Source organism: Pyxicephalus adspersus, chromosome 6, assembly GCF_032062135.1.
Source record: "Pyxicephalus adspersus chromosome 6, UCB_Pads_2.0, whole genome shotgun sequence".
Classification (NCBI taxonomy): Eukaryota; Metazoa; Chordata; class Amphibia; order Anura; family Pyxicephalidae; genus Pyxicephalus; species Pyxicephalus adspersus.
Window position 1 is genome coordinate 26,988,569 of NC_092863.1, and position 10,553 is coordinate 26,999,121.

The following is a 10,553-nucleotide window of genomic DNA, read 5'->3' on the forward strand; positions in this document are numbered from 1 at the left end:
TTAACCAAAAGAGCAAAAATATTTAGTGCGAGAAATTACGGGCTTAGCGGTTAGGGGGTTAAAAGGGAGGCTATGTGGGAGCCCAGGAAACCCAGCTGCAGGCTTCAAATAGGAGCCTAGAACACCTGGACTGTAGTTGTAATGCTTGATCCTTACAGGGTACAGGGAAGGTGTTCAGGTAGGACTTTAACAATGCTGTGAATGGCAAAACATTAAAATATTCTGTGCTAAAATTTGACAGGATTCAATATAAGTTCTTAAAAATAACTTTTAACATTCAACAAATACTTGGGTTTGATTACAATTTGCAAGATATATACATATACATTGTTAGTGATTTTGCATTTAACAAAATCAGTTTATTATTGTCTCCAGAAATTGTCCATCATCAATCATCCAGTGATGTTGTCACAATACCTGTCTGTTCCTGCAGCGGTCCCTGCTAAATTGTCCTGCTGCATCCCGTGCCTGTGTGCCCTGTTGAACTGCCAAGTGCAGCACTCACTCTCTGTCTCTTGCTGAGAGAGCATGCAGAACTTCCTGTCTTGTTCACACTGACACAGCACAGGGGGGGAGGAGCTCCTTAAAGGGGCAGAGGCTATTTAGTCTCAGCAGTAATGGAGGCTGGTGTTGTGACTTTGTACCAGCTACTCTGCATTGTGCCTCTTGCGATTTCCTGCCCTACCCTGTGCCTGGATTCTGACTACACTTGCATGCCGCCTGCCCTGATTCTGATAAAGCTTGTTTGCTCCTTGCCCAGAACTGTGCCTGGAATTGTACTCTGATCTGCCAACTGTCTCCCCACCAATGCTGCTCCTGGTTTCCTCCTGGGGTTGAGTGGCCTCCAGGCTACTGGCCCATGACCCCTTGCGGATTTGCCCTAGTGAAGACCTGGTGTCACTTTAACTCTGCACCTTGGGTGATCCCATGATACCTGCCTGGGGAGACCCTGACAGATGTAATTCAGCATCAATTCCAACAAGCACAAACTCACCAAACATGGCAACTCACACCAGTATATTATGAGATCTCCAATGTAAATACAACACTGGCCAGTTTGTTTGAATTACAAGAAATTGAAGAAAACTAATTCTACAAATGTAAACTAATCTGCTACATTTACATAGCACCAGCAAATTTCTAATTTATGGCAATACATGTGTTTACATCAACGCTATTTGTAAATAACACTGGATTACCTAGATCAGCGATGGCGAACCTATGGCAGCTGTGGCACGCGAAGGCCTTGCAGCTGGCACACAGGAAGGTCCGCAATTAAGATATGCGGCGCGGCGGGAGGCGAGTGTGCCGGTGTCTGCTTTGCAGCTCACCTGGCAACAGGGCCAGACTGGCTATTGGGAGGACCGGGCATTGTCCCGGTGGGCCGCGGCCCATCCTCCTGTGCTGGCTGCAGTCCTGTGAGTGGATGTTTATAGCCTGCCTGTCTTCCCCTTAGTATCCTATGAGCCAGGCAGTGTGTGAGGGGGAAGTGGGGGGAGGAAGAGAAGCTTCACACTGAGTCTGTCACAGGAACTCAGTGAGGCTGTAGTGTGACTCCACATGTGACATCTGTAATCAGGAACAGTTCCTAGTGCTCCCATGCTAGAGAGGTGAGGATATGGGGGGATGTTAATGTGTCTAATAATGTGCTCCTCTGTAAAAACCTCTGTATCTTCCATGGGGGACATGCTAAATTCGAGGAAATAAAAAAGCTGCTTATGATGATTGCATAGAGAAGTTCAGCAAGCTGAGAGGAGGGCTGGGCTCTCTGTGAACAACCAACACACTAATCCTCTGCGCTGTACCTTATGGAAAACTCAATATAGCAAAAAACAGTAAAGTGTATATGTGGCCCTTCACAGTGCTTTTGTAAACATCATAATAAAATAACAAAGGCTCCAATAATGAAAAATAAAAGTCCTTTTCCCATACACTCAGGTCACCTCTTAATTATTGTTGTTATTGTGATGAATCCAATGTATAGTCATTAATGCGATTAATCCAGTTTGCAGGTCATTTTATTTGGGGAATCGCAGTCACTTCTCCAATACATCAAGACTACAAATAAAACATCTCTTCTTAAGCTGCGTACACACTGCCAATTTTTGTCATTGGAAAGGATCTTTCACGATCCTTTCCAACGACAAGGGAGTGCACGATGCATGAACGGTGCTGTACATACAGCACCGTTCATGCTCTATGGAGAGGGGAGGGGGAGAGCGACGGAGCGGCACCCTGCTGCGCGCTCTTCCCTTCACTTTCATTACGATCGGCTGTCGTCCATCGTCCGTGGATCCGGCAGGTCGGTCGTCCGGACGATGGACGACACCGACTGTACACACGGCGATAAAAATCTGACGTGTGTACGTAGCTTTAGTCCTCTGCTGTCACATAAACCTCCAGCTCACTAAGGTTGGACATTGCTGAGCTGCCTCTTGTTATCCGGATTTTTCATTGTAAAAAGCGCGGACCCCGTGGTTTGGTTTTATTGATAAGCGCTTGTCATTTTTGTTTCAAAGGTGAGAGTCTGTCATTGCTTTTATAGAACATTAAAGTTTGAACATATCGCACAATTATCTTTCCTGTGCATCTTCCTTTAAATTACATTGTTTTCTGGAGGATCTTTGGGTGTTCAGCATTCCTTTGGGAGTTTTGTGTGACAGCAGAGGATTAAGAAGAGATGTTTTAGTCGTAGTCTTTATGGATCTTCTCTCCCCCCCCCCTCTCCATGTCCCATCTTCTCTCTCTCCCCTCCCCCATGTCACATCTTCTTGTGTGTTGGCTGTTGCACTCCTTACTTATTAGTGGATGGCCGTGCCTCTCAAGTGTGCTTCTGCATTTTAGCCCTGCCCCTGGACTTCAATGGGCGGGGCCTGCGTGAGGTCATGTGATTGGGATGTTATGTGAATAATACATTTAAAATATATTGTGTAACTGAATCAAATTCTTCCTAAATTCATTAAATTGAATGAAATCATTAAAACATTATAAATTGCCAATAAATTGAAATGAAAACCAAAGGATTTTAATCAAATTGATTCTCTGACAATACAAAGATTCCAACCTTTAAAAATGATGTTACATAGTTCAGGCAACTTTATAAAGAGTTTTTAGATACTAAAATCTTGTTATTAAGGTTTAATTGACGTGCTGGCACTTTGAGGAAATTCTTTGGTTTTGTGCGGCAGTTTGGGCACTCGGGCTCAAAAAGGTTAGCCATCACTGACCTAGATGAACAATCTGATTGACTTCCAGGGACAGAAAATGTGGGAAAAAAGTGGAAAAAAAATCACTTTCATTAACTTGTTAAAAGTCCTCAATGTACAAACGGTGCCCAACAAATCAGTGTCTTGGATTCCCTCTTTTTTTTCTGGGGCTCTGCGTTTAGTTCAAGTGGTCATCTTCTTTTTTCACCCGGGTTCTTCCTGACGTCTCCTGATCTCATACTGTGCATGTGTGAGATCGGGTGACATGTCTACACTCAATGGCCCCTTATCTTTTCCTTGGCAGGTCAGAATATTGATTATTATTTGTACCAGACCCTTTTCAACACATTGAGCCTGGCCAGGAAAAGCTTGGCCAGCCAGCATCATCCCCCTCCCATACGGCCTTAACCTTTAACCAATTTCATTATTAACAGGGGCCCCCCCACGCACACCACTTTTATTTTCAGTTAGGCTGGGTCTACACAGATTATTTTAAAAACGCATATACACAATCTTACTGCGTTTACATGCACTTTTACTAGCGTTTTAAATCTTGCCTTTAAACCCCTGGAAAATATCTATGCTGCATCCATTGAATTCAATAGATGTGTCTATCCGCGTTAACCTGCGTTTTAATTTTTAAAACGTTGCAAGGAGCGTTATCTATAACGCTAAAAAACGTGCCTCAAGGAAAAGCCCTGATATGGATTAGCCCATTGGAATGCATGCTAATTGGGCTTTTAAAGCCCCAGGTTAAACGCTGGCAAAAATGTCCATGTAGACCTAGCCTTAATAAAATAAAAAAAACACACACACAATGTACTTCTTTAGAACAGACCCCAAAACATTTTTACAAATGTATCACTGTAAGCTGCTGCAGCCACAAGTGTCCCCAGTGTATTGTAGTAAATTAGTATTTTTTTTCTGTTGATTTTTTGTCATAATGAAAAATAATAATAATAAAATGGATATTGCCTAGCATTGTGATTCCAACGTGCTAAATTCTGCCTAGCAGACTTACAAATTACACTTTAACTTAAATTTACAGAAAAACTACATGCTTTGTTTTGGTTTTTGGTTTTTCATTTTTTTACTTCCAGGGGTCTTACTTGAACCCCACTGCAATTTTGATGACAGTACCATGTCCCATGGTACCATGATAAGTACCTGTTTGGTAAAGAAGTATTTGTACAGCAGCAACACATATTTCAGATACATCTGCTCTACGTAATGACACTCAAACAATACTTTTAATATACAGATCAAAAATGTTTATAGCGAGAGTATATGTAATATTACTATAATAGGAGGTTCAAAAAGAGTGTGTTCCCATACCGCTCCCAAGTGTCTAAAGTAGCCAATCCCCTAAGTAATCATATATGAAAAATAGAAATAAGGGGGACAGCATAGAATTTTTGGCTATAATGCTTTTAAATATTAATGTACAATTTTTCAACAAACAAAAAAAATGGTATTTGCAAAGGAAAAACCTTATTAAGTGTGTATTGTCCTTATGAAATACCCTTGAACTGAGTAAGAGTGATTACAGGGAACTTAGTACTAGACAGAGTTCAACGGCCAAAGTTGATACAATTTTCAATTTACAGTAAAGCTGGATCGCTCCTATTGCCATAGAGGAATGAGAAAAAAACATGCTTAACTGTCATCTATATTCTCATGGTTCTCTTCATTATCCAACCAGGTAAACATTTATGTCTATATTCTATCTACTTTTAGATGGATTGAGCTTAATTCGTACCCCTTCTTAATATATCAACAACTTGTGTACTGATTTGTTTCTGACTAATAATGGAGATTATATTTATTAGTATTTATACATTCACCAACATCCAGGTACCTTTTAAATTGGGCACATATGTCCCATTGTGACCTATATTTATATTGGCCACTTGATTATGCATTTACTATGAGAATATAAGTGACAGTTAGTCACTTTTTAGACATTTTTTTCATTCCTCTATGCCAAAAGAGCCAATCTCCCTATTATAGCCCAAAATATATTTCAGTAATTTCAAAATCTCTATGCTTTATGCAAATTAAGCCAATTTCTAAATCACAGTCACCAAGACATCCTAGAAGATAGGATATCATCTCCCTCCAGCCTTTCTACCAACCTAAAATCACCTTTGATATCGATTGCCATCTTCCTATATCCCATACTTACAAATAATTTCAAAGTTCCAAACAACAACCCTACAATATTACAGTCTACCTAGTATTACCTACCTGGATTACAGTAAGGTTATGTTTTCCATCTCTACCCACCTATCTAACTTCCCCATTTGGGTTGACCCCCTGTATGATTTTCTTCTTTTATGCTAAATTTATATATTTACCTTCTTCAGATTTTGACTAAGCCTTTGGTAAATTACCTCCAGAACTCTCTACTAGAAGTACAGTATGTCAATCTGGGAGGTAGGATTTTAACAAATTCCTTCCCCCCAAGTCATTTTTCTGTTTTGAGTGCTGATAGACACATATACATGATATTTTGACACTTTTCCACTCCCCTTATACACGTAGGTTTATGTGGAACCTAATACAATTCTATCCCTCTCCAACCACCTTTGCTTTTATAAGACTCTGGTGATCGAGCCGGTATGTACTTATTTCTGTTTTTCTTTATTATAATTTTCACACTCTGCAGCTACAACATTCTGTAAATCTATACATTACAATTTACACAAACTCATACTCACTTACAATTTACACTCACTACATACTCATATATTTTTACTAATTGAACAAGAGTTTTAAAAACTTATGTTTATACGATATGAGGACAATATATTGTGTTTATACTCACTTTGTGACAATTATGCTTATAATGTATTGTAACTACGTATTTTTCGGACCATAAGACGCACTTTTTTTCCCCCAGAAGTGGGGGGAAAAAGTCCCTGCGTCTTATGGTCCAAATGTATCAAAATGTATCCTTCCCAGCTGCTGTCCCGTCCCCCCTGTAGCCCCCCTCTGCCTTTTCTTCTGTCTCCTGTTCAGCGCCGGCCAGAGTGACTGTCTCCTGTATCTTGCTCCCAGCGTCCTCCCACTCTCAGCATGATTGGCTGACAAAGTCATGCTGTGTTCCCTGAATAGCCTGCTGAAGATCACTCACAGCACACAAACACAATGTAAACAAATGTTATATTGCAATCGGATTGTCATACATTGTATGACAATCGGATTACAACTGAAAGGAAATACTCACCCAGTGTCCGAAGCTCTGCTTGCTGGTATCTGTAGTGAGATGCAGAAATCCCACATTGTGTTATGCATCTCTCCATGGATACGAGCAGCTGCAGCTTCCAGCTGTGCCTGTGTCTCTGTCTGTGTGAGGCACGCAGGGAAACCCCCCCCCCTCACATCACTAGGAGGATGAGTCCTCTTCCAGTGATGTGAGGAAAATTTAAAGGCATATTACAATGTAATCTGCTTCTAAATGGTTTTTACAGTACAAAAACACCATACAACATAAAAATAAGTACCGTACATTTTTAATTTTATTTTTAGATTACATTGTTGTCTATTATTTCATTATTGTTTTAAATTATTATTTATATTTATGTATTATATTATAATTTATGATTTTAATATAATAAATAAATATAATTATCATACCCGGGAGTTAATCCTAAGAATTACAAGCCCACAATACAAACAAAAATGCAAAAAAGAAAATAGGATAGGATTTTATTAAAAGTACATTTTTTTTTTTTTTACATGATTCCGTGTTTCAAACATTTTTTTATATTCATGATATCTACTAGACCCTTGTTCGGACATATTTCTGTAACTTACAGGTCTAAAATGTAAAAAAAAAAAAAAAATTCATGAAAAACAGTGTAACGCTTTTGGTACAGAAATCCAGACCTCAGTGTAATGCCCAGGAGGTTAATGTCTTTTGTTATAAAAGCAGAATTAAAGGGGCACTACGTCACTGCACTGTGAGGAACTGAGCTTTCTAGATTCTGACTCTAGCAATGAGGAGTTCTTGGGGTTCTCATAAAACGAGCAGAACCTTTACCGTAAATCTTCAACTTTATTCTATTTTATTACTGAAGTCTCTTGTTATTGTGTTTTACAGTAATTATTTCTTTTGCTGACTTTGTTAATAATGGTTCTAAATGCTGCTGTTTACTTTACAGGGTTTATTACATGTGTTTATGACTGTGATGTTGGTTTTTAATGCACATAAAATATTTTAGGACACTATTTGTTTCAGAATCTTTTTTTTCTTCATTTCCCTTCTCTAAAAAACTGGTGCGTCTTATGGTCCAGTGCGTCTTATGGTCCGAAAAATACGGTATGTTTTTTTAATATATGTTCACCTTTACTAGCATGTTTACTGATTAACCTACAATCCCCTGAGGAAGCTGAAACCGGCGAAACACGTCAGGAATCCGGATCCAGCTTTACTGTAAATTGAACATTGTATCAACTTTGGCAGTTGAACTCTGTCTAATAATAAGTTCCATGTTATCACCCCTACTCAGTGCAAGGGTATTTTATAGGGACAATACACACCTAATAAGGAATTTTCTTGCAAATACCATATTTTTTGTTTGTTAAAAATTGTACATTTATATATCAAAGCATTATAGCCAAAAATCCCCTGCTTTCCCCCTTATTTCTCTATTTAATAATACAATAAAATAACAACAATTCACTGAATACAAACCATGCTTTATTGTATTCTAGTTAGGATACGTACAGACGTGCAATGGTTCCTGTCCAATAATCAGCTCAGGGCTGATATCGGACGAGATTCTGGCGTGTGTACAGTGCTCGTCGTCCATTGTCCAAATAACCGTCCTGGGGTCCGTCGTTCTCCCCCTCCCCTTCCCATAGTGCAGATTGGTACTGTATGTACATGTAGATGTCACCCTTCCCTATAATAATAATGTAGATGAAACCCTTATTATAATAATAATAAAGATGTCACCCTTACCTATAATAATAATAATATAGAAGTTACCCTTACCTATATTAATAATATAGATGTCACCCTTACCTATAATAATAATATAGAAGACACCCTTACCTGTAATAATAATATAGATGTCAGCTTACCTTTAATAATAATATAGATGTCACCCTTACCTATAATAATAATGAAGATGACACCATTTCCTATATTATTATATAGATCTCCCCCTTGCCTATTAATAATAATGTAGATGTCACCCTTACCTACAATAATAATATAGATGCCACCCTTAGCTATACAGTGATACCTCGGCTAAGGAGTGACCCTGCTAATGAATTTTTCGGCTAACGGAAGATTTTTTCCGACTTCAGCTAACGAATGCATTTGAGGATGTGCGATAGCAAACTGCAGCTGCAGTGAGCTGTATTTTAGTTTTGTTTCGGCTAATGAAGATTTCGGCTTACGAGTGTGATTCTGGAACAAATAATCTCTGTTAGCCGAGGTATCACTGTAAGAATAATGTAGATGTCAATCCTACCTACAATATTAATATAGATGTCACCCTTACTTATAATAATAATATACATGTCACCCTTACCTGTCATAATAATGTAGATGTCACCCTTACCTGGAATAATATAATAATGTAGATGTTACCCTTACCTGTAATAATAATATTATAGATGTCACCCTTACTTGTACAAAATATTATTATAGTTGTCACCCTTACCTGTAATAATATTAATGTAGATGTCACCCTTACCTATAATAATAATGTAGATGTCACCCTTACCTATAATAATAATGTAGATGTCATCCACCAGAAACTGCATCTCTTCCTTTTCCTGGCCCTCCTCCTCCCACAGCACATCCCTAGATTTCTTCCTCCAGCCCATGTCCATCTTCTTGCTCTCTACTGTGCTCTTCTCTGTTCTCCTTTTCATGATAGATGTCTCCCTTAAAGAGGAAGTAAGCTGAAAATTGCACAATACAAAAAAAAATACACTTATCTTCAATCCCGCAGAACAGTAGATCAGTCCAGTGGTGTCTTCCATCGGGTCCCACGTCTAACTGGTATCCGTCTTCGGGCCCGTGCACTAGGCGCCGCCATCTTCCCTTCTTCCGGGTTCTTTTCCCAAACTACGTCACCCCATGTCGCGTCTGCATCAGGTGACGTAGTTTGGGACACTTGCCGATCTCACTGCACATTCGTGGCGTAGGTATTCCGGAATGAATGTGGTCACATTCATTCAATTAAGGGGATGGTGCTTTACCTTTTTTTTTTGTAAAAAAAAAAAAGGGTGTTGCACTTAAAAAAAAACAAACAGAATTTTCAGTTTTAATATAGATTTTACAATAATAATATAGATATTACCTTTACCTATAATAATAATATAGAAGTCACCCTTACCTGTGATAATAATGTAGATGATACCCTTAGCTACAATAATAATATAGATGTTACCCTTACCTATAAAAATATTATATTAGATGTCACCCTTACCTGTGATAGTAATGTAGATGTCACCCTTACCTATAATAATAATATAGATGACACCCTTACCTTTGATACTAATGTAGATGTCACCTTTTCCTATAATATTATTGTAGATAGCCTTACCCGTGATACTAATGTAGATGTCATCCTCCAGAAATTGCACCTCTTCCATTTCCTGGTCCTCCTCCTCCCACAGCACATCCCTAGCTTTCTTCTTCCAGCCAAGGTCCCTCTTACTGCTCCCTACGGTGGTCTTCTCAGTTCTTCTTTTCATGATGCCCTGCAAAGGTTGCTCATAGCTGTCAGTCAGCAGAGCTGTCTAAGGAACAGCACTTTTCAAGGCACGGGCAACAGTGCAGAGACAGTACAGGGGCAGTGCAGCGATAGTGCTCCTGCTCTGTCTGCCTTCGTCCCTAATAATAAAGCTGCCCTTGTTGAATTGAAATGCCAGGCACTCTTGTAGTCTTGTAACTATTAATTAGCACGCAGACTGCAGTTGCTTGTGACAGAGCCGTTTCCTCCCCCTGCTGCTTTGCTGAGGTTGCTGTAAATAGAAGACCTCCAAGCAGCTGGGTTTACGCGGTCAGCATGCCACTCATACATCCCTCACTCAGACCGCTGGGCTTGTTCAGGGAGGGAGGAGGAACCGGAGAGATGATAATCAGGGCCAAAGTGGGCGGGCAGCGAGGAGACCAGCGCCCAAGTGATTGGCGGAAAGATGGTGACGTCACCATCAACGTGTCACTTTGTTGTGCAGGTCATACCTAGAGAGATGAAATGTAAATGTACAGCATGGTCACCATGGGATTACACACTGCCATACTGCTTGTTGTCACAGCACTCGTAGCCTACAGGCAATATTTCTGCAAGGTGATATAGATGGTCACATTTAAAAAAGCTG

General features: G+C 39.6%; 1 protein-coding gene and 1 long non-coding RNA gene across 13 annotated transcripts in view; both read right to left on the bottom strand.

The window, feature by feature from the left end:
- LOC140333365 (uncharacterized) overlaps positions 1-2,717 on the bottom strand; it is a 16,108-nt gene extending 13,391 nt beyond the window's left edge. The window contains exon 1 of the long non-coding RNA XR_011921345.1: positions 418-2,717. This is a non-coding gene — a long non-coding RNA (uncharacterized lncRNA). The remainder of the gene's footprint in view (positions 1-417) is intronic.
- The window catches only part of CDC14B (cell division cycle 14B), a 93,144-nt gene extending 82,591 nt beyond the window's left edge, over positions 1-10,553 (bottom strand). For 5 of the 12 annotated variants that reach the window (XR_011921342.1, XR_011921343.1, XM_072415004.1 and 2 more), the window contains exon 1: positions 9,776-10,549. Coding sequence is in view for 10 of the 12 variants with exons in the window: in XM_072415004.1 (XP_072271105.1) it covers positions 9,776-9,926 (151 nt within the window). In the remaining 2 variants the exon portion in view is untranslated. Of the gene's footprint in view, positions 1-9,775 lie in introns of all 12 variants that reach the window. The other 7 variants (XM_072414998.1, XM_072414999.1, XM_072414996.1 and 4 more) reach the window with 6 other exon arrangements.